The 23,373-nt window shown below is 36.1% G+C and overlaps 2 protein-coding genes across 4 annotated transcripts in view; both read left to right on the top strand.

Moving 5' to 3' along the window:
- Positions 1–17,660, top strand: part of PGAP1 (post-GPI attachment to proteins inositol deacylase 1) — a 40,779-nt gene extending 23,119 nt beyond the window's left edge. Inside the window, exons 17-27 of the mRNA XM_065669977.1 lie at positions 409–475; positions 1,334–1,442; positions 1,817–1,855; positions 2,936–3,029; positions 3,676–3,766; positions 3,981–4,178; positions 6,290–6,422; positions 7,582–7,632; positions 8,886–9,106; positions 9,464–9,568; positions 10,414–17,660. Of these exons, the coding sequence (XP_065526049.1) occupies positions 409–475; positions 1,334–1,442; positions 1,817–1,855; positions 2,936–3,029; positions 3,676–3,766; positions 3,981–4,178; positions 6,290–6,422; positions 7,582–7,632; positions 8,886–9,106; positions 9,464–9,568; positions 10,414–10,552 (1,247 nt within the window). The 3' untranslated portion in view covers positions 10,553–17,660. The remainder of the gene's footprint in view (positions 1–408; positions 476–1,333; positions 1,443–1,816; positions 1,856–2,935; positions 3,030–3,675; positions 3,767–3,980; positions 4,179–6,289; positions 6,423–7,581; positions 7,633–8,885; positions 9,107–9,463; positions 9,569–10,413) is intronic.
- Positions 17,661–18,238: 578 nt separating this feature from the next.
- C3H2orf66 (chromosome 3 C2orf66 homolog) lies at positions 18,239–23,101 on the top strand. 3 transcript variants are annotated; one of them, XM_065669980.1, is made up of 3 exons: positions 18,239–19,840; positions 20,432–20,576; positions 21,719–23,101. In XM_065669980.1, the coding sequence occupies exons 2-3, from the start codon at positions 20,454–20,456 to the stop codon at positions 21,899–21,901; spliced, it is 306 nt and encodes a 101-aa protein (XP_065526052.1). In that variant the 5' UTR covers positions 18,239–19,840; positions 20,432–20,453; the 3' UTR covers positions 21,902–23,101. The 3 variants fall into 3 exon arrangements, with proteins under 3 accessions (XP_065526052.1, XP_065526051.1, XP_065526050.1); XM_065669979.1 differs by having other exon boundaries at positions 18,239–20,576; positions 21,719–21,906; positions 22,787–23,101; XM_065669978.1 differs by having other exon boundaries at positions 18,239–20,576.
- Positions 23,102–23,373: the final 272 nt, after the last annotated feature.

The raw sequence follows: 23,373 nt of genomic DNA, 5'->3' as shown, positions 1-23,373 counted from the left end.
TTTTATTTGCCAATTATGGGGCTCAAATTTGAATGTTGAGCTACAGAAACTGAAACAAAATGGGATGCTGAAGGAGTTTGTTTCAAAAAAAAAAAAAAAAGTGATGGATTTATTACCTTGAAGCTACAGCTTTGTGTTGAAAACTAGTAGTTTTCTCGTAACTGTCCTGCCTTTAAACATTGATGTCTGTCTGTCTTTGTTCTGTAACAACATGAGTTAAAAAATGTCATTTTTGTTCAGTGCTAACTGCACTGATTTGCATTTCAATGTCAGCTGCAATGTTACTGTAAGCCCAGTGATTCTGTATAGCGATCTACATGCCACCTCCATTTTAATTGCATTTAGTTGTTGGAGATGGTTGCCACATCTTGTTCTTATTTACAGTTTTTAAACTCTTTTCAATTGCAGAAAGAAAACCTAGTGTTTACAGACTTCATATACCCTGGTCACATGAAGACTCCATAATTGTAGCAAAGTAAGGAGTACAACAATTGTAACATTTCTTGATAGAATTTGAAGAGAGATTGCATGCCATCGTGGTAATATTTCTGATACAACTTCTTCAGTTACGAGTTTGGCTTCTGCATCTTTTCCTCATTTACTTTTTTGCCCTTGTTGACAAGGTCATTTTGACTTTTCCTCAGAATAAGAATATATATTAATTCTTTGTTTAATAGTTCTCACCGATTTGCTCAAAAAGGAAGTCAGATTTGCTGGTCTGAGATTCTCTGCATAATCTTTCACCCTTCATGAGTGGGGATTAGAGGCTGCTGTGGATGCTGGCTTCTTACTGTAAACCAGGGTTTGGATCACACAGCAGCCCTAAGTTGCTTCAGCAGCATAGTCCTGAAAAAAACAAATGATAGGGCTTGAAACATGAGTCACTCATGAATTGCAGTTAAACAACCTGACTTTATTTTAGATAGTTGGAAAACTGCCTGCCTTCAGGATACCTCCCTATTTCCCCCCCTGTATTTTCTAACAGCTTAATATTTGCAGGAAACTGAATTGTGTTCTTGAGAATTGTCCTTCCCATTCTTGTTACTCAGCATATCTACATGTTCTGTGAGGCAGTGTGTACAGTAATGCTAAACTTGTCTATTGTCATTAGTACTATGTTCATTAGTAGCTTCATAGTTCAGGGAGCAGTGGATTAAGAATATTATGTAGTTCTTTGTGATAGGATAAACAAGTTCATTGTACCATTTTCCTCATAGCTTGTGGTAATGCTTGTGTAGTAAGTCTGCTTTATGTGCACTTGTTGAAGACTAAGGCATGTTTGGGGTTTTTTTGATTGTAAGGACAACAGTTACAAATTGAGTTGCTGTTTCAGAATTCCATCTTTGACTGAGATTTCTGCAAAGCTGCATAGTGCTCAGCCTCAGAATGACAGCAGGGTTCCAGAGTTAAATATTTACTCTTCCTCAGACTGTCACTACGAAGTGAGTAATACGCATTTACTTTATAGCTAGTTCGAACTGCTATATAATTTTTGCATAATTCAGTCTTTAAAACATGTAGCTAATTAATCAAAATAAATACTAAACAAATCTAAAGATGGGCTGTTTGGCCTTTTTGGAAATGTAGTGCATGTTCCAAGTATTGTGCAACAGCTGGAGCAGTATTGAAAGTTAGACTAATTCCTAAGAAAAAATTGAAACATTTGGGTTTTAATAATAAGTAGTAAGTTGTTGTACATTTTAGTTACGGGATTGCTGTATTCTAATACTGAAGTTGCCTTCTCAAAAATATTTTTAATTATGCATACCATTGCGTAAACTAATCAAATATTTCTCCTTTTTTATCCTTTATTAAGGTAATTCTGAAGACCTCACTTTTACAGGTTCTTGGGCAAGTAAGAAAACCTTCTACTACTAGACTGGTTTTTGTCAGTAGCATCTATAGAAATTTTCTTTTCCTCCCTTCCCTCCTATGGCACTTCACATTCCTTCTTGATGCCAAGAGGAACATTATTCAACGATCGTTTCAAACCTTCTCACTTGTCAAGGCATCCCATCCGGATAAATGTCAGGGCTCAGTTTTCAGAGGAGCAGAAAAGCACTCAAGCTCTAAAGAGCTAATGGAAATATTGAGCACTTGACTTTGTGGTTAGCAGAATACCTGCAAAGGGATGACACTGTAGGTCACTTTCACTTTGTTGCCTGATGGGTCAGTAGTGTTAAAACTTTAAAATGTATTTGGCATCCACTAAACATTGGGGGGGAGAGGGAAAGAGTCTTAAGTAAATCCATATGCTCCTTCTCAACAAATTTTCTTTGGTTATCAATGAAGAATAGACTGCAACATTGATCTAGGTAAAAATAGACCAGCCACCTGCAATTTCCTGATTCTGAAATGTAATTAATTTGCAAGCACCTAAGTTTAGTGCTAGGAATATTACTGGCAAGCTTCTGTGTTTGAATGTATGCATTTATATGAAGGGCTTTTCATTTGGTTGCTGTTTTAGAAAAATCTATGTGTTACTTGTACGTTAATTATGACAGTGAAAGCCAGTTAAAACATAACATGAAATTGCTTCCGAACATTCTTTACTGAAGAGCATATATATATATCTCTACATGCAGGTTTTGCTTGCAAAGTCACCTTTAAATATTTTTGATTTATCTTACTGAAACACCATTAACATGGTACTGTTCTTGAAATTATTCTTTTAAAATTTATTTTTTCTAGAAAAATAGCATTCATTTATAATTTGTTCATGAATTAAAATACGTTTATGAGAGATCCGAGTATTTTCGAGTAATTGACAATTGTGGTGATCAAATACTTATATATCTAAATAAGAAGCTGTTTGAATCTTTTAAGAAAGAATTTCTAATCGTACCATCATGCTGGCTTCAAGATAGTATTTTTATGTGTGGTTTTTCTATATTTTTATATATATAAAAGTTATCATTATATCCTTGTCTTTCAGATTATAAGGTTCCATGCTGGTGCTCTTCCTGCCTATATTGTTTCTAATATTCTTCTTACTTATGGAGGACAATTGAGCACATTGGTATCAACAGGTATTTTTCTAGAATCTTTTTCTAATATAGAGTGTTTTCAGAGAAGTTACCCAATTTATTGGTGAAAGGCTTAGTTGACTGTTGTGCATTTTTTATCTAAGTATCATTGAACTTGTGCATGTACTTGGATCTATGTTCTTCAGTTCCAGGTTTTGTTGGTAGTCCTCCTAGGTTGTGGTGTAGCAGGATATTTCCTTACTGTTTTATTCTGCCGTCCCTTCTTTGTGAATGATTGCTGTTGCACAGTATTTTAGAATTAATGGAGGTCTACTTAAAAATACATGTAAAAGTTTAAAACATATTGTTAATAAGCACAAACCACTTTATTTTTTGCATGAAGATGAGAGTTGCAGACTAACTTTTAGACGTCAGGCAAAATACATTTTTGTTTAAATTCAGGTGGTGTTCATAACCAACACTGTAGTCTCTCTAGAAGTTCTGGTGACATATTACCTAAAATGGGCATTGCAGTGAATACGGGCCTTGATGATGAAGTATGCTGACTTGCAATACTGCTGTTAGACAGTTATTTTGTTTTAAAGTAAACTTTCATACCTTTGTCTGAATGTACTTTTTGTTATGTGCCTTCTTTGTTAAAGTCCACAGCAAAATAATAACTATAGATGCTTTCTGTTCTTGATTCTAGGCCAGTGTTCAGACTTTTCCCTTGAACTAGTTAGGACAGCTAAACCCTACAAAGTAGAACCTCTTATAAGCATTGTTGTGTTTCTGCAGGGGTGAGTTTGCATAACTTATTTATTTAAAGCAGTTTCCAAACCAGAAATTTCAGTAAGAATATTGGTGGGGAGGAATAATATTTTACCTGTAGTCATTGTGAACACCTTGCTGTGATTTTGTTTGAAACACTGTTGGAGGAGGAATTGTTGATAGATATCTTATTGTAACAGCAATTGGAAATGAAAAGTAATACTGCTTTCATGTTTTTGGCAGGTTTAACTGGTTTAGAGAGATATGGGAATCACTGTCACTACCAGAGGTGGATGCTGCTGTACTGAGCAGTCGGGATGCATGGTTCCCCCTTGTGTCCCTGATTCTATTTCTTTTTGGGACAGGCATTGCCTACTGGAGTGGAGTATTTTTCTCTACATCTCTGAGACTCTTCTCTTCACTATGGTTAATTCTGATGAGGTAAAACATTATTGTACTGTATAATTATGCCTTTTTAGCTGGTTGTGACCCTGTCAATTTTTTCTGTTTGCGTCAGTGTGAATACTTGCACATACTGAATCCTGCAATATATAGTTCATACCTGATTTTAGACATGTGGGTTTGTCATTGTTAAGTACTAATGAAGCATGAATATTGCCTCATATTCCTTATTCCACATTTATGAAAAGGAATATACATGGCTTTCTCATTTCTTTCACCAGCTGTTATAAAAATGTTCAGTTTGTTTTTGAGGAAGGATTGCTGGGGAAGAAGGAACTGACCTGTTCTTTTCAGCAGCTCAAAAAATAAATGTATTTAGTTAGAAAAAGGACTGTAAGCATTGCAATCCACTCCTCATTATTTATAACTGGGTAAACTGCATTAAAGAACACAAAGAGGCTTGTAAAACAAAAACTTCTTGGATGTTCATTTCACTCCACAAGACATTAATTTTATACATCATGTTTAAGAACACTGGAATGTTTCTGTACCAATGAGTACTCAAATATTAAAGTGACCTTAAAAAAGCAAGAAAAGAGAATGATTTTGAAGGAGTAAATTAGTAAATTGGATAACATGCATGTGTGACTGTTCTGACACTAGTAGCAGTCTTCAGCTACATTCGAGTCAACTCTGTATCTCCAGAAAGTTGGTTGGGATGGACTTCACTCAGAAAATATCCACTAAATGAACTCTTTTCTGTTTTCATCGCTAGCATTTCTGGTCCTATTCTACCAAATAATAGATGCGGTGTCAGCTATTTCTTCTCAGCCACCTTGTTTCTAAATTACAGTGGATGCTTCAGTATTAGCTTTAAGTGACAAAGTGATGAACTTCTAAGTTTTGAAACAACTCCCTCCTAATTTTTAAGGGGTTTGGCTCAATTCATACTTTCTTCATGTAAGTTTTTGATTTCCTACAAACCCCAAGAATGCCTTAGGCAGAGGCAGGAAAGTAGGATTTTTTTGTGCTCACAGTAAATCAGCTGGTTCATTTTGAAGTTCTAATGCCTTACAAAGTTTTTTCACCCTCTCCTGAATTTTTTTTTGGGGAAAAAAAAATAAACATTTATTTTCTTCAAATCTCTCCAAAGTAGATAGTATTTGCGTGACTTTTGTACTGTGTTCAGAAATTACCTGATAGGGCCAGCAGCAAAGAATTTGTCACTAGGTGTATCTGGAATTTTTTGTCCTTTTCAGTGAGCCTTTTTTTTTTTTTTGGGGGGGTGGGGGTTGTTTCTGTGTGGGTGGGTTATTTATTTGGTTTGGGGTTTTATTATTTGTTGTTAAGGATTTTAAAACTGTATTTTCCAATGCTTTTTCTGTTCTTCATGCCTATTTTAATACTGGATATCCCATGAATGTCCAAGAAGTACAAACTTTTTTATAGTTCTATTGCACTTCCTCCCCACTGCATTCCCCTCGTGGTCACACCTTCTCAGCTCATTTTGGTCATTTTAGATTCATATCTGCCTGTTAGTCGTATCAGCTGGACTCCACAAACTTCAAATAAGCTTTTCTGTGTCTCAGACTATGAGCAAGCAGAAATTCTTGTCTGGGAAGAATGTTTTGTGAACAGAAAATCTCCAAGAGATTAATTCTGTATGTACTGTTGTATGATCATTGAACGCTGCAGTGCGTTAATGTGTTTATAGGAGTCACTTTGGTGATGCATCTGTGCAGCAATTAGATACTTTTCTCTTGGGCTGAACAGAACTTGGTGACTGATCTAACTGCTGTCAGATCTGCTAACTGCAGATCTATAGTTAGCATTACCTAATGTTTTATATTCAATGATAATTCCTCTATGTTGCCCAAATTAAGTAAAAATAATACATTGCAGGCATACATTCTAGAATGCTTTTTTCAAGATAGTTTTGTTCATTTAATATGAAAGGTTTTTTTGCAATTACTTTATGTAGGTGTTGGTATATGTGTTAAAATTTGTCTAACTTTATTTGTCCTGTGTTTAATCAATACTCAGGAAAAATTGATTCTTTCCAGTCATTCATGAAACAGAATTATGTTTTTGTCTTTGTAGGTCTGGTGTGGTTGGAAAAGGATAACAACAATTTTTCTTTCTTTTCATAGACCTCCTGTGCTTCAAAAAGATAAGTTGATTACACCCAGAAGGCTCTGTGGGGCATTATCCCTTGCTCTAGTTAGCTGGACCACTTGTGGTGCACTTGCTGTCGTCATTGTTTATCTTCAATACTTTTTTAAGGTACTGAAAGGCTAAACATTTTGAATTGAAAATTGAATTCAAAATTTTGTATGCTTTGAATTAACCCCATGTTAAAAGGAAAACTACAGATTACCATGGTTTGTGCTTAAAAGAAATGTCGTTATTTGCATACTTGAAATGGGTCATCTTTGAATTTATTTGACTTTTTTAATCTTGTAATTTTTAGAATTCTTCTTCTTCTTTTGATAACACTTCTAAAGAAGTGCACAATCCCATATGCCCACACATCATTGCAGTTTTAACTTAAGGGTAGGTAATGTTCTAAAATCAAAGACTACTTAAGTCCCTTGAAGAGAAACTTTAGCAAAGGTTCGACTTGATATGTTCTGTAGCATACTTTTTCTATCTGTAAAGACTTTCCCCAAATCTTCATGGAGTAAATGGAAGGAGGGTCTATATATTGTAGAACTAGGATAGTCTTATTATATGTCTAATATGATCCTTTGTGTAGTGCCACAGAGATCCATATTTAGTTCCTACCATTCAGTTTCCATGGTCTTCCTTGCATCAGAGCTTATAACTTACCTGATTCACCCTATGGTTTTATAGCTGTTAAATCAGCTACTATACTTAGCTACTAGGGAAGCATTGGAGCCTGTGCCTGGAATTAGGGGCTCAAAGCAGAGCAACTTACAGGTGGTCTGAAGCAGATAGGTGGCAGCTGAAAGCAGAGCCTGAGGAACAGTGCCATCTCTAATTGAGCTCTCTGTGACATAAGGTTACCCTGTGAAGGATGTCCCCATGCTGACAATACTTGCCCTTCTGCAATAGATCTGATATGGTTCCTATGTGGCCCGTTTATGGTTTTCTGCAGAAAGTGAGGTAGAACTGAATGAGCAGGAGGAGGTGATGAGTATGCCAATTTTTCCACTCTGTATTCTCTGTTGAGCACAGTGAGAGGGGAGAAAGCAGAGCAGCATAAGTTTTCTCTCTGTGCTTGGAAATCCTTCCTTAATAGAGCCCTTTGGGTGCTGCTGATAAAAAAGGCTGAGGGAATTCTTGTATTGCAGCTCCACTGGGACCCTAGAATCATCTAACTATAAAAAGAGACAAAAACTAACCCCATTTTTTTTTCTTCTATACTGCAGCTTTTGTGTGAAGAAACATTATTAAGAAAGCTGAACTGTTTGTTTTGCAGGTTATAAAACTGCATGTGAATGTAAAAGCAGAACAAAATGCGCTCAGTGGGGTAGGTCTGTTTCCTCTTCAGAACTGTGACCAAAAATTGTCTGGCAAACCTATGAATTATGAATTGTCATCGTCTTGCCTTGGTGTAGTATTAAGGTGTGCTGTGATGACTGGATGGCTGTAGTTTACTCACTGTGTGCATAATCTGAAAGAAAAGCCAGGGCATGAGTAGCCTGTTCCATTGCATGTGACCATGGCATTCCCTGTTCAAGATCACTGCACTGCAGACTTGTCTAAAGTACCTTTAAGAAAACTTAGTCTTTGAACACATACAGAGCAACAATGTTTTTTGTCTAAATTTTGGGTGTTGATTATGCATGTTTTACCTAAGAAAAGAATTTCTAGGTAACATCTATACTAAAGGTGAATACTTTTTTTTCCAGATAAGTAGTTTGTGGAGTTTAGGGGGATTTTTTTAATCGGGAGATGACAAATATGACTTATTAGATGGCTATGGGCTGAGACTGCAATATATTTTGGAGTTGTTTAAAAAGGATTGAAGAAGCGTTGGGGTTTCATGCATTGTGAACTTTCTTTTTTTCAGTTACTTTAAGGTGCAAGATCTAAGATGTAAGCAGGTGTGGATACAAGCATTTAACACCTACCTGTTCTTTTTTGCAAACATAGAGCATAGTTTTAAAAAACATTCTGCCAGAAAAGGTTGTTAATAGTTTTCTATGGTTTCTTTGAGTGGTTTTTGTGTGTCTAATTTTAAATCCTCTCCTTCCCTTCTTTCCTGTCCATATAGTTTTGTTTTGTTTCATTTGTGTGGTTTGGGGTTGTTTTGTTCTTGGGTGTTTTTTTCTGTTGGAAGATAACATCTGCCAAGTCATTAGTTTATCTTTGTTATTTATTCCTACAGCTGATATTTTACTTCTTGTTGCAGTTGCATTACCTCCTGTATCTTTTCCCATGAAAGATCACCTGTGATTTTTCACCTGCGTGCTTTATTTTTTTATTTTATATTTTTTTATTCTGTCCTTCCTCCATCCAGGAACTCAATTTCTTATCTCTGCATTGATGTCAGGGCATCTCCACTCTATTATTTCTTCCAAAGACATATAAACTATTAGTGCGTGAGAAATTTCTGTATAAATCTGGATGCTTTAAATCTAAACTATTGAACTTTGCATTTTGAGGGATAAACTGCAAATTTTCTTCTTAAAATGGAGCTGGTATGGTACTGTTTTGATAGCTTTTCCCTCCTTCCTGTTCTTACAAGTCACGATTTTGACTTCTATCTTTTATTTTCAGGATTCAGGCTGCTCAAAAGAAACTTCACAGAACTCCAGGATACACACAGTCAAAAACCAGAGTTCAGTGGACAGTATTTCAGAAGCAACACAGTCTCTTTCCAGCAGTACCATTGCTGAAGCTGTTAACAGTCTTAAGATGTATGTTACAATTCTCAATTTATTCACATGGATCCTGCTGCTCAACTTGCCATCCTTAATTTATTGGTTAAAAAATCTCAGGTAACTTCTTAAATTGCCAGTAAGGTACAAGAAAAGAATACAAAACTTGGAAGATAATAAAAATTGCTAACATTTGACTCTTTATGTTATCAGCTACCTTATAATTAACAGAATTCTTTGATATTGTAATTGGATTTTTTTCTACACTATCTGATTTATATTATGGTATAAGTAGGTGTTAAGTGAATCAGTGATCCATTGAAGAAAGTAATGCTTCAGAAAGGATTTAAAATCAGGCTGCAATGCCGTATATATTTCATGTGTGCATTGTTATCAGCACATACGTGTTCTCAAGTTGTTTTTTATTTGGAAGCCTAGCTTTAGAAATAACATGGTTTTTAAACTGTTTCTTTGCAGGTACAATGTTAAACTTGATCCTGATCCATGTAGATCTACAGCTATTATCATCACATGCATTTTAGAAATTCTCATGAATTCAAGTATTTCTGAGGTGAAATCAAGGTACTGTATGTAGCCCAATCTCCAGTTTTTGTTTTCCTGATTTGTTCTTACTACTTCATTTGTGTGATAAAAGTTAATTTATGCTGCACAGACATATAACTGTTCAGCCTACATAGAGATTTATCAACTTTTATGGTTAAATCTTAAAGATTAAATAAAAGGCATGCAAATTACCTGTAGTTTACCTAACCTGAGAAAATCACCTGTGTTTACCACGTGGACTTAAATGAAGTATTTGCTATCTAAACAGTTGGTCACATAAAGTCTTCTTTAACTGTGACTTTTTCATTCATAAGTCATTGAATCCTTCCAAAGGATACAGAATCCTAATGCATTTAGCAATGGTTTTCAAAAAGTTACAAGGAAAGGTGAATTCTAAACCAATACACTTAAGTTCTTGTGACTTCTCTGTATGGACACGCTTGTGGAAATGTGCTTTCTACTGGATTAATAAGTTTTGAGCTCTTGTTTTTGTTGACAGTAATAATGTTTCTTGTTCAGATATACAATTAGTCAGTGCTTCATGAAAGACAATGAATAATAACCAATGTAGTTTATCCTCTTGACTAGTACCTGTTAATTCAAATTATGTAAAACATTAAATCTTTGTCTTCTTTCTAAATGAATATGAGTATATTTTTAAATTACATTTTATCAGCCTTTTGAAATAATTTTTCTTCCTTAGGCATGTTGTTATTGCCAGTTAGACCTATTTGTTCGCTTATTAAAATGAACAAAGCCTTGAAATCTAGAAATTACTTTTCAAAAGAAAGTGAAACATGATATTTGTGTACCTTCTGCATGTGTGGCTACAAAAATGGCAATTTTTCTTTATATTCTTACAGTAAACTCTTGAAGATTGCAGCCAAAGTTCCACTTCCCTTGTCTGTTGTGATGCTGGCCTTTGGACGAATGCATTTATACAAAGTACCAGACTTTGTGACTTTTTCTCTTCTTCTACACGTGCTGTGTTGTATTGTGTAACATTTGTTATGCATAGAAAGAACACCGCAGCCTAGAAACTGAGCAGTGGAGATGAGGCAAATTTCCACAAAGGAATGCCTAGATCAGTACCATCCTTAGTTTACATTCTATGGGAAAGAGGACAGAACTGTGAATCTTTATGGGAAGTTTGTGGTTCTGTTCATGTTGCTTAGAAGTTTTTTCATGGTGTTTGTTTCCTGACTGTGAAAATTAAGCTAATTAGCTGTTGTGTCTAAGCACATAAATCATATTAGTGTAACATCTCAGTACTGTTTGCCTTGTAGACACTCTGGTATTTCACTGTACTTCTTTGCTGAAACAGACTCTTTTTTACTCACTATGCCATACAGTGCATATGTTCTGAACTTGCATCTCTTGCAGGTCTAAATTATGCTGGTTAAAACTCAACACATTTCAAGCACACTGTGACTATCACAAAAACTACACAGCCAAGTATACTTTCAATCATTTTATGCTACATTTAAAAGCTGCCACAGTTGTGACTAGACAAACTAGAATGTACTGCTTATTTAGAACTGTTATTTCTATCAGATCATTTGTTCAATCAGTATGAATTGAACATTTGTGAGATTATTGGAAGTCTTACACATTTTACTTTTTGTGAGAGAACAACAATATTCTGTGTAGCTTTCTATTCAGGAAGGATACCAGCAGATTCATAAATAATTTGCTGTAATGTTGTTTTAAAACATTGTCAGTTTTCTCTGGAATTTTGTCAATTCTGAAATCACTCCTTGGACCTTGTCCATATGTAGAAGCTAGCAAACACTGAGGTATGGTGTGTGTTTATGGTGCAGTTGCACACAAGGCAGGGCTTTTTTCCTGTTCTCAATCAGCTGTCTTATAACTAATATCCATACATGAAATTAATATGAAATAGTTAACAACAACTCATGCCCTGCCATACAGTGCTAACTTCCTCATGTGAACAAACTCATAATTAATAGTGGGAAATACTGACCATAATTTTTAGCTCTGTATAAAGTATTATCTTAGTGCCTAGATGCTACAGTGACTGCCATTTATAATAAAGCCTAAAATACCTTTCTGTAAGGAATTCTGTCCCCTAGGTTTGTGTTTTGCCAACAGAAGAAATCTCAGTAGCCATTAGGTGATAATGATGCATTGATTTTGCATAGAGATGAGTCTACTACTTGCTTTTGTGTTAGCTGTATCCGCTCTGTCCAAGATACCTGCTATCTTCATATGGAAATATTAGGCCAGCTCAGTCATCTTACATGAATAATAAGAGGAAATCTGCTACCTGCAGTCAGTCAGGTATGTTCTCGATATAGTAGTACAGCCAGCCTGACCCATTAATTTTGTGGTATCTCATTAATCTTGCCTGAAGTGCCTCAGTTAGTTCTAGTGTGTTGTTAGGGTCAATTAATTTGAGCTTCCTGGAAAGACTTAATTCAAACAGTAACTTTCTGAAATGAAGGACAAATGTGAAGTAATCATGTGTTTTGTGTGCTTATGTGCAAGTCAGCAGTTCAGATTATCACTAAATAATTCAAACTGCTTCAACTGTGTAGGACTTCTGTAGTTAACCAGACCACTGTCGCTGCTATCAGTAATCTATGTGCTGGTGTTCTGGTCTTAACCTGTTTTAGAAAAGGTTAGATTATACATAGTGTCTATAAATGTGAAAAGTTATTTCAGTAGATTGTATCTTGATACTTTCTAGTCAAATGTATGCTACAGTATATGTATGTAAGATAATTTCTGTGTCTAAGTATACTTGTAGCGAAATCCACCAGTTGGTTTAACTTAAAAATTGCCGTTCAGACATACAAGAATAGTTATTCTACTTTCAAATAGCTGTGAATGAAAGATGGTGGCAGCACTGCATCGGGGCTGGTAAAAGGCTGTGTGTGAAAGGATCTGATTTCTGTGGATGATAATTTTCCTTGGCCTTCATGATCATTTTGGTTTACAACTGTATATACCACTGATTTTGTTTTGTCATCTTAATGGGCTCTTTATGCACAAATGCATTTGTTGGAGTTGTTGGTAGAACAAAATAATAATCAGAATAAGGACAGCAAACAGTTCTCTCTGAGAGCTTAGGTGTCTGATCCCAACTAGATTTTCTGTATAATCAGAGGAGGGGGGATAGGCTTAAAACAAGCCCGGAGAACAATTCATCCCCTTCTGAGAGAGGATGCGTAGTTGCCATTCTGAAAAGGGCAAGATTTTGTAACAGTCTAAAATTGTTTTTCAGGTAAAATAGAATGATTGATTGTTGTTACTTTTGGAGAAGAGACTTCTGTTACGTGAGTCTCTAGTTCTGCCACTGTTCGTAATTATAATCTCTGCAGAAACATAAGCTAAAACAATATAAATACTTCTAGTTGTGTGTATGAGGAAGTGTAAATATTACTGAAATATCATTTATTATGAGTAGGCTGCATCTATAAAACAGCTTTGGCAAATACATTGTAATGTGTCTTAGTACCTTTAATTAAATTTCCAGTTTCTCCTTTAAATTTTAGATTATCTAGACTATGTGGGAGAAGATCGAGACCCAAATTAATTTGTAATGGATTAGACCTCTGCTCTGGAAGGGGAGATTTCTGCTATCACGCAGACCCAAATTCTGTTTCTCCTTCAGGAGTTACAGTATTAATTTGGCAGAGCCGTCATTCTTCATCCATGTGGATGTTCGCCACATTAAGATGGAGATTATGCCACATAAGCATTTAGGTTGAGATTAAGCCACTATTTTTTCTCTTGTACCTCTTTCTAATTTTTTATAAGCTATCAGAAACAGAATTTTAAAAAAAGAAACGGGTAAGAACCTAGAGTACCAAATGTCACTGATTTTAGGTACAGCATATATGTACAGCAGCATCTTTCTTTGGGAGGGGCAGAGGGAGATTCAATGAGAAGCTTTAGTGACATCTCCATACGCTGAATTGCTCTTGAAGTCTGTAATATTTTCTGTCTGATATGATCAAACATGTGTTCCACATAGTCTTATCACGCTGCAGTCATTATAGCTACATCTATAGCTAACAGTTCATAAAAGCTCTGTATTTTTCTGGTGAGGAAAAACCATTACCTCTTAACTGAATTACTAAATGTACCTTGAAACTGAGTGAATGAATGTTGCCCAAAGGTGGAATTTTCAGTTTTGATTTAAAAGTTGGTTGCAGTATGTCATATTTCAGCGTTGTGTCAAAAGGGGATTGTTTTTGGGGGGTTGGTTTGTTTTGTTTCAAAAAAAATTGTAGTAACTGAAATACAAGTTAATAATATTCCTCCTAGTTAGAGTTCTGCTCTGATTGTGGTTTTGAGTGAGCTGTTGCTGTTGCATGTAGCAATTCATTCCAAAACATTAATTTGCCAAGTTTTAAAACAACACAACAAAACCCTAAACAAGGCAATAGTAATACATCACAGAAGACAGACACAGCTTGTGTGTCTAAGTGAGCTTTTCAACTATACCAATTGGGCTACTTTTAAGGTCAGCATTTAGAAATAATAAAATGTATTGATACTTAAACACACCAAAAAACATTGTTGCATACATCAGTGTTTGATTCGGAGTCTAATTTTCCATGTGTTTGCTAGTAACAAGGTTAAGGACTTGTTAATTAACTTTTGACAGGGCAAAATAAAGTCAATTATGTGCCTGTGAATAAATGTAGACATGTGAGAAGCTTTCATTCGATTAAGCTTATTTCAGTACACTTATGGGTATATTTAGACTTTTGTCTTATTTATACCAAGGAAGAAGACCTGGACATTTACAGATCTTCAGTACTCTGGGTTACTGAAAAAGTTTTTGTAAATGGTTATAGTATCTGTACGATAATTGTGCTGCTGTTTTAAGTCACTAAGCTACTAGAAGACTGATGGCTGTAAACCAGACTAAATTCTTAATGCTAATTTTCCACTTCATAATGAATGTTAGTCACTTAATTTACAGCTTTGACTCTTTAATTATTTTTTTTACTCTGAGAGATAATCAAGCTAGCTTGTATAAGCACTTGGCACTGTACTGTAAAAGGTTTTTAAACTTTCATCACCATTCCTTTAGGAGAGACATACTTTTGTCACCAAAGCTTGATGTTGCTCTTGTATACCTCTGGAAATGTGTGCGGATGAATGACAATTGGAAGCAGATTCATTTTTATGTTAAAGTCAGATAGTTTTTCTACCTTTTTTTTAAAGCCAGATCTTTAAACTAGTATTCGTAATAGAATCCTTAAAATCTCTAAAAGTTTATTTGAAAACCTTTTACAAATATTATGTTTTCTGATGTATATTCTTACTTATGGAAGAATGTATTTAAAGCTTTTAATCAGCTCCTCACTTATCTTAAAGCTCAAATAAAATCTGTATATTTCATCTCGTTAATAAACATTACTGCTTTAACAAATAAAGTTTAAGCATTTTAGGAGAATATTCTATAGCTTTTACTTAAGCAAACCTGCCCAGCACCTCAATTTTTTAAGTATCTAAGCATGTAACTGCCTTAAATTACATGCTTATTACCTTGTAGCAACCTGATTCAAAGTTGTGATGTTTTGACTTCAATTTCACTGGGTCTCACTCTGCATTCTTAAATGCAGACAGATTTTGCTACTCGTGCTGTCCCAAACAAATCTGGTAAGCCTCTCTACAGTTATTGGCAGGTTGTGGTCTGGATTCTGCAGAAATGTGTGGTATCAGAGCTAGTTTTATGCCTATGAAAGTCAGAAACGGCACACACAAACTTGTTATTTGGTGGCATATCATTCCAGTTCCTCCTTCTGTATGCAATTATCCTTGGTTTGCAGTATCCTTCTGCTGTGGTAAACAACAGTGTCACAGTAATAGTAGCGACCATGACTGCAGCAGCTGTCCAGTAGGCTGTTGTTCTATTGAGGTTTTTGCATGTTTGTTGAAATACCAGCAAAGACTCTTTTTCCCTCCAGCTTGAATCATTTCAGGGTATACATAAAGTATGAAGCATGCAAGTGTGTTGATGTTTAGTTTTATTAAACTTTTAAGTGTCCTACTTTGGGCTCTATTCAGAATTCAGGCTTCAGTATTTTCCACTTACGTCACTTTGAGCATGAAAACAGTATTCGGGACTGCAGCACCTGACAACTGAAATATTTTACACGTAGTAGACATGACACATATAATTACAGTGCCAGACCAAAACTGAAATGTGAAATTCCTCACTGTGACTTGGAACTGGTAGCTTTCTAGAGCAAACAAAAGTACTGTGCCTTAAACCAGTAAATGAATACACTCTAGCTGTAGCCTGTGGGCTTCTGTAGCCTTATTTTCAGGTTTTGAAATTGACCAAAAATATTTGTGTGGATCATACTGAAACTTGATTTGGGAAAAAGACTCTAAAAAAAAAAAAAAAATCATTTTAATCCCCTTTTACACTTACAGAAATGAAGATTTATGACAAGTCCAGCATATTTGTGGTTTGGAATCACACCAACCCAAGTTAGAAAGCTTTAGCTAACCTTAGTTTCTCAAGTCAAAAAGAGACAAAAAGGAACTAAAATGTCTCAGGTATCTGTCTCGATTTCAAAGTCTGTGTGTCAAATTAGTTTTCAAACATTTGTTCTTCAGTTTTGATTTTGACCCCACCCCATACTGGTACTATATAACACTGAGTCTTAAGCTTTGAGATGGCATCTTTATTCATCATTGAACTGTGGCATATTTAGATATGCACACAAGATGCCTGCATGTCAGCTGATCACAATAATTGTTTGAAGCAGTACAAATCCAAGTTATTAACCTTCTTTCATTGAGAACTAACTTGACCCTGGCTGCCATGATGCTGCTGTTGCTGTGGCACAGCAGATAACATGCAATTTTTGTCTTCTCTGCTACTCCCTTCTGTATGTTAGTTTATTACTTTTTAAAACTTGTTCTGGTCACCTAACTTTCTCTTCTTTCTTTTGGGATGATGTTGTTTCAGTAATCCTAACCACTGGTGAGTTTTTAGCTACAGGAATAGAGGAACAGTCTAGTATTAAAATCACTGAGAGGGCAGAGCTACCTTTAAGGCCTTTATATATGGTGATTAGTCTAGAAAAGCTGTGTAACCTAGGCCTAGCAACATGATTCCCTACTTAGCTTTTAATTGTTTTTCCAAGCACCAAGTCGGAATAGTGTTGGCCAAAATACCTGGTTTGGGTAGTTTGATGGGAGGGAGGGTGCTGTTGTTTGGTTGGTTTTATGAGGAGTTAAAACTTTGAAGAACACAGATTTCATAAATTGTGCTTATTATTATTAAATTACATAAGTTTCCTAAAAATGCAATTTTTAGGAAAATCAGTTCACAAGCAACCTTACGTATTTTTAACTCCTCCCCTGGTTTCAACAAGCGTAAATCTGGTGGTGTAGGTGGAACGAACTCTTAATGGTTACATGTTTCTAGAGATGCCGACAGGGTCTTCTCTGTAAATGTTTGAATAATTCTGTAATAAATGATTGTGCTTGTTAAAATGTTTATAACCGAATTCTCAGATACAGATCATACAACATGTGATGAGCTTTGGCAAAGTCCTTGTCTGTGTGAAGCTGAAAACCTTGAAGAATAGCTGCCTTTAGCTAACGTTGAAACTGCTGAAAGTGGAAATCTCAGCATCTTTAAAAACTGTGCTTTTAGAGGCTGGTACTTTTTGCTGAAGCTGAGGGCAACTTGAGTGGGAGCTACTCTGGTATGTTTGTATTTTGTTTGGTGCTTTCCCTGTCTACAGTATATACTTCACATTTTTTTACTTGTCTTTTTTTTTTTTTTTTTTACCCAAGTATGCATGACTAAAAAGAGCACTGTATAGCATATCCTCTGCTAAACAAACACTTCTGTGTATTTTTGTATGGTATTCTGACATGGTTGCATTAATACAAATGGTTGTAATTCACAAAAAATGCCATTTGCCTCTCATACTCTGTGGAGTGTTGTGGATGTTACTTGTACTTCTGTTGTACAAACACTCTAATGAGTGTTGTGATGAATGTTTGTTTGCCTTTAGTCTTTGCTCAGGTTCTCATGTGGAGCAGTTTGGTGCTTTTCCTTCTCTTGGGATTCTAAGCAGAAAATAAAAACAGTGAATAAAAGAGATTGGTGGTTAGAGCAGTACTTTTAAGTCACAGACACTTTTTTTCCCCGTCTCAAGTAGAGTACAATAAGGGTCATCCCCGATGAAGCCTGTCTCAATGTCTTACTTCATGCATATTATACATGCCTTGCTATTATGAATCAGTAATGCAGCAAGATGGAAAATGTTTGGTGAATAATACAGTTTATATAGAGCAATGTGTATAAAACTTGTTCTCAGCTAAACTAATTGGGTTTAAATTTTTACCTTTTTGAATTAACTTGCATGAAACTGACTAAACAGTGCTACATGCATCTTCAGCTTCAGTGCAGTTTCATTCAAACATACATGAACATTACCATGCCATAAGGGCTAGATAATTAGTGTAGCCACTTGCAAAAGGTTCCGTTTACTGACTATGTGTGTCTGTATACTTAATTTGTCAAGAAGACCTGATGCTTAAATTTGGCTGCATTAAAAAGGCATCACACTGACATGTATCTTGGAAAGTGTTTGTTCAAGTAGCTACTGTTCTCAAAGGAGGATGCAATTTTGTTCAATCAGTGTAACTGTACTAATAGTATTATAATATGTATTCTACTTCACTGAAGGAAAGAGCTATAATGTAATTATCTTAAAAAACAAAACCAACAAAAAACCCAAACAAGCAAACAAACTAACTAACAGCAACAACAACAAAAAACCCAAGCCACAAAAAAACAACCCCAAATGGGAAAAAAACAAGCCAAAACACCGTGAAAGAAACATGCATTAAAATGAGCACTAAGTCTAAACAGACTTTTAGCGCAGTTTCTCAAACACACTTAGCTCAGAAAGCAACAATGCAAGTTTGTAGGTTCTTTTTTTAAGACAGCTCACAAAATCACAGGATCTTTAGGGTTGGAAGGGATCTCTGGAGATCATCTTAGTTCAACTCCCATATGCTAACTGATCTCTTGCATAGCTGCGTACTTCATCGGTCAACCAAACTGCCTAAGTTACGAAGGTAATAAAACTTGTTTCAAATTTACAGATGACTTCATTATGTTCACGCAAAAAATTAAACTAGAACAAAGTATTTACCTAGAAAATCACCAGAAAGTTTCCTTACATTGAGCCCTGCCTTTTTACAAGTTCTGTTTCTGCTGTTGTTCTGGTTCTTAATAAGTCTAGTATCTGGAACTTGTCTATTATGAAAAGTAATTGATGGGGGTGCAAGTCTTTTTCCTATTCCAAGTCTGTAGAATAATATACGAGCTGGGTAAATTGACTTGTATTTTTATATGTTATTGCAGTCATGACAACAACCCTGCTAGGATTTTGTTTACTGTGTCGCTAATGAGGTTTGGATGTCCACAACTTTGCCTTCCTGGAAGGCTGGTGTTAGGGGTTTGTTTTGCTTTCAAAATTTAAACCAAACAAAGATGTAAAGCATCTAGTCAGAAATAAATATCTATAATTTAGAGTGAGATAACGGTCAAATATATTTCGTTTTAACGTGTCTATTTAGAGATGTTTTATGTGATACTAACTAAAGTATAATCTAAGTAGTGGAGACAAGAGTATAATGAAATTGTAAGCAAAAACTTGGAGCTGAAGAAAGCTATGAAATAAGGCAAAGGTAAATTAACATAGTCCTCATTGCAGTCTTTGTCTTAGTTTCTAGTCTGACAAGAGGATATTAACTGCTGATAAAATGAAGGTAGGAAAGCAACACTTCCATTAAAATGTTATGATTTTTGATCTTGAAACAGACTTTCTTTCTGTCTCTGTCTAACATCAAGAAAATGATCTGTATCTCGTCTTGCTTGAAAACCATTCAACTACCTGTAATTACCTGTTAGTCACCATTCTGGAGATATGGCTAATTACTTTAATTAAAAAGTAGTATTTTGATACAGCTCTGCTATCTCTCCGGGAATTGATTTAAAGTTCTTATATGCTTACCACCAATTTTCTGCAATATGGCTTAGGGAAGAGGAATTTTAACGGCACAACAACAGGTCTTCAGAGTATTAAGGATGAAATTCTCAAGAGTCTTTATGTCATGGATGGAAATGGAATCATTACCGTATTTTTGAACTCCTGCTAACGTCATTGACACCCACCTACAGTCCACTAGAAATATAAGTGCAGAGATCAGTTTGTTCACAGATTACAAGGAGACTAACCAAGAAGGGGCAAGCCAGAGCCAAATTCACTGGTAAGCTTTATTTTAAAGAATGTGAAAGGGAGAATGATTTCTTCCTTCCCTCCACCCCCAGTCCTTGAATCCAGTTGTAAAATGGGTCTTTAATGGGTTATACCAGGCTGTGTTGTTATTATATTTATTAATGTATTTAGTACGCTTTCATTTAATGCAATTTTTAAAAGTGAGTTATCTGGATCTCAAGCCGTATTTCTTGGTGCACACAAAAATCTGATGCTGTAACTAATGAGCCAATGTAAATGATTGTAGGTAATAACCAACATAAATCTACAAATGTAAATAATTTTTGTTAAATGTCATGCTAGTCCCTCTCAAAAGAGAATCCAGTGTCTAGAAATAGCTTTGGTATGGGAAGCGCTTCCTTAGGATAATTCGTTCTTCCTAATACATTAGTACTAGGAAATGTATTAATACTAGGGAAAAAAAGAAGCTTTGATAGCACATGGACGTAATCTGCAGGAGGCAGATTTTCCTTGCCGTGACTGAATTATTTTCAGCGTTCCACCGGACTGTTGTGCTTGCTCTCTTTGTTACCAGTGACACAGCTCTCTATGACTTAAGAAGTCTGGTTCATTGTCCTTACAGACAGTCTGTTCATCTCTTCAGCATGTGGAAAGTGGTGCTTCTGGGTCTATACACAGTAGTGGCTGTGAGAGGACTGGTAAAGGGTGCTCCTTTCCAACCAGAAGAAAAATGGAAACCTCTAGATAACCCTAGAAACAGAGACCTGGTAAGGAAATGCTGCAAGAAAGATAGCCAAAGTTTTGTGGGGGTTTTCTATTTTCCATCCTGAGAATTTTTTGCTTTCTAAATTTAAAGCTAAGAGGGGCCCATTAAATGCAGTGTTAGTAACTGTGCACTTTGTGTAGTCAATAACCACCAACTGGATGAGTATTCTTCAGTCAAGATGTACCCCTTAACTGAAGAGACGTTCTTGGTGTGCAGTAGGGCATAAATCTCCCTTTTATTTCCATCCAGCGGCTTTAGTTTTTAAAGATGTATTATGTTTATACAATCACCTGGTTTATGAAACAGAAGAGGAATAATTATTGTCCTAATAACAAGGGTATATTTAGATTAGATACTAGGAAGAAGTTTTTTACTGTGAGGGTGGTGAGGCACTGGCACAGGTTGCCCAGAGAGTGGCTGCCCCATCGCTGGAAGTGTTCAAGGCCAGGTAGGATGGGGCTTTAAGCAGCCTGGTCTATTGGCAAGGGGATTGGAACTAGATGACCTTTCAGGTCATTTCCCAACCAAACCAGTCTGTGATCATGTTCGTCTCAAATGCGTACTCTGTTGACTGATTGCATATTCGTACTTCAAGAAGATAAGTTTGCATCTGACACGTGGTTATGAGTAGTGGCTGAAGATCTGAAAGTTAATTACATCTGAGAATTAAGAGAACACTTGCAAGATGTTATGAGCAATTTGTGAAGAGCAAACATCAGTTTCCCACAATTTTTCCTTGCTGTTTTAAGAAGCATTAATTTCTGCTTTAAAGTGATCTAAGGGACCAGTTCAAATCAATTGCCCGCTGTTGCTAACTCTTAGAGAAATGTCTAACACAACTGTAGTGTTTGCTCTCAGCAAGGGTTTTCCTGTGCCTGGTTTACAAGAGACACAGTTTGAATCCTCTGTGGTTCAGCGGGGAGTGTAGATGATCAGTAAGCAGATGGTGAACTTTTGATGCCATGTTAGGTGTACAAGCCATGAATAGAGTGGACATGTCTGAATTATGTTGTCTATATTGTACTAGTTTATGGCCAAAATAGAGGTTTTCATCCCACATAGGAACACATAGATGTACTTTGTCAGTGGAAATAATTAATCTCTGCTGGGCACACTTTATTTTCACATATGCAATATGTTCAGTTTTTCAGAACACTCCAGGCTTATTTTTCAAGCAGGGGTCTTGATCTCAGGAAGCTCCCAGACACTTTCACCATGAACAATGAAGGACCAAGGCCTGTCATGCTCTACTCGGATCCTGTTGCTTCTGCATTTGCAGATTATGAAGAAAGGAAAAATTCTTTCCCAAATTATTTCAAAGGCTGACCAAGGTAAAAGATGCTGCTTTTTCCTCTAATGTTGTTACATGTAACCAAGCGAAAGATTTGGATTCAAGTGATTCTTGCTTCTGTCCGAAGTATAAAAGCAACTTAATTTTTGGGAGAAATTAAATGTGTAGTAACTCTTGCCTGAATTGGGCTTAAAATAGTTAAGAGATTTATGAGGTATTTACTGCTTTGGCAGAATAACACATGGCTCTCGTGCAGACCTATATAGACCACTTTTTCCTTGTTTTCTATTCCTCCTCCTTTTCATGTGGAGAAGAATTCTGAAAATGTACAGGTAATAGAATGCAGCATTTTGGTAACTGATAAAAATTATCAATTGAGAAATAAATTATAACTTGAGACTAAAGGTTTCCCATGATATTATTAAGAAAATTAATCTAGACATAAGATACTGCACTAACAGATCATACGTTATCTTTTATAACTTTGTCCACTCATGCCGTTTTCCTTATTTCTATGACTAAAATTGAAGGTTGATATTATCCTGAATCGCAATGAATACCGCACTCAGGTTTCAGTATGAAGCTGTCATTCGGCCAAGCTTATGTGTCAAGAAAAAAAGTTGCTGTGCACAATGAGTGTTGTGCATGATACATAAATGAAAATGGACTTTAAAAGGGATGCGGTAGCTCTCCTGTAAGTTACAGCAGCAGTGAGAAAGCAACTCGCTGGTGGAAGTAGTTTGTACTGCGTAATTCAGTCATTCGTTTCAGTGTTCAGAACTGGTTTCGGAAGTAGAGGTCTGCTGCACTCAGCTGGGGTATTGCAGCCAGTGTTACCTTTGATCACACGCTGGTTGCATATAAATACTTCTGTATTTGTCTCATATCCTTTCTTTTGTTTTTCCTCCTCTCTTTTCCAGGCATTAAGTGTTGAACTTCACGCGAAGTGATCCCCTTCCCAGCACAATATTACTGCTTTGACTTTTTAACTTCATCGATTGCTTTGACAATTGCTTTGACAGTTTTTACCTATGGAATCTGATGTCTTGTTGCAAGTAGCACATTCACCTTCCATTGACAAATGTGTGATGTTTGCCTGCCACAATGTGCCTAGCAGAACCGTGTGTGTTTAGATGTGAATAAATGAGGAGTGCAACAGCGTGTGTTAACTATTGCAAAGTGTCTGTGTTCAAAAGTGGTAAATAAATGTTACCTTCCATGTTATTGGAACTAGACATCCTCAGGTGTTTCAGAAACTCTTTTATCACAAGTCTTTTAGTTGGGAAACTGAAGGGAGCGGGGAAATACGGGCCCTGGCACAGCCCCCAGGGCGCGATGGCTGCTTGTACCTCACACCCAGCCCCTTCACACCCGTTTCCGACAGTGCCCTGGCAATAAGCCGCTTGCACGACTTGTATGAAGTTAAGAAACTCCTCTCACGTTAAAGTAACGGGTGGGGTGGATATAAAACACGGTGTGTCGGTAGCGGAGGTGCTTTCCTCACGCC

This window comes from Lathamus discolor, chromosome 3, assembly GCF_037157495.1.
Source record: "Lathamus discolor isolate bLatDis1 chromosome 3, bLatDis1.hap1, whole genome shotgun sequence".
Lineage (NCBI taxonomy): Eukaryota > Metazoa > Chordata > Aves > Psittaciformes > Psittacidae > Lathamus > Lathamus discolor.
The sequence above is the reverse complement of the archived record's forward strand: the minus strand, read 5'-3'. Positions and strand labels throughout refer to the sequence as shown.

Bases quoted from the DNA above. Each gene is read 5' to 3' on its own strand.
- C3H2orf66 (XM_065669979.1), top strand. From the start codon at position 20,289: ATGGACGTAATCTGCAGGAGGCAGATTTTCCTTGCCGTGACTGAATTA. The intron at 20,577-21,718 runs GTAAGGAAATGC...CAATATGTTCAG, and splicing joins ACCCTAGAAACAGAGACCTG to TTTTTCAGAACACTCCAGGC.